Here is a 601-nt window from a genome sequence, read left to right on the forward strand (position 1 = left end):
CAACAAGTAGGAAGAACGGCGGCCAGCCTTGATGCGGCCTGCAAAGCCGCCCAGATCAGCGGGGCAGCGGAGGGGGCTTCCCCAGAGCCCTCCCATCCAGGCAGGGCCCGGGGACCTGGTCCCCAGGGGACCCCAGGAGAAGCAGAAGCCAGTCGGGGGAGGCCAGCCATCAGGCAGTGGGCCCAACAGGGACCAGTGGGACCAGGCAGCAAGGGAGCGGCTGGGGCTGGGGTTGCGGGAAGCACTCACTGCAGTCCTGGGAGTAATGGCGGCCGAGGGCAAAGGTGAAGGTTGGGGAGGATGGGCTGGTGCCCAGGACAGGGGCGGAGTTCATGGCGCTGGAGACCACAGCAGAAGCAGGGACGTGCTTGGCTTGGAGGTCAATGCTGGGGCTGGTGGGCTCGTCTGCGAGAGCAGAGGGAGCGGTGGGTGAAGGTCCCAGAAGCCTGAACCTGCCTGCCACCCCAGGGCCCCAGCCTCACAGCCAGGCTGGGACCATATCCCCAGACTCCAAAAGCCCTCCAGGGCCCTCCTGGCAACACGCCCACTGCCAAGGGAACTGAGCCACCACTGTGGTCATGCAAGCTCAGCTTCAGCCTCC

General features: G+C 66.6%; 1 protein-coding gene across 1 annotated transcript in view; it reads right to left on the reverse strand.

The window, feature by feature from the left end:
* The window catches only part of ARHGAP23 (Rho GTPase activating protein 23), a 48,418-nt gene that overhangs the window by 36,722 nt on the left and 11,095 nt on the right, over positions 1-601 (reverse strand). Inside the window, 1 exon segment of the mRNA XM_010843138.1 lies at positions 183-405. Coding sequence (XP_010841440.1) covers positions 183-405 — 223 coding nt within the window.

This window comes from Bison bison, unplaced genomic scaffold, assembly GCF_000754665.1.
Source record: "Bison bison bison isolate TAMUID 2011002044 unplaced genomic scaffold, Bison_UMD1.0 scf7180017864180, whole genome shotgun sequence".
NCBI lineage: Eukaryota > Metazoa > Chordata > Mammalia > Artiodactyla > Bovidae > Bison > Bison bison.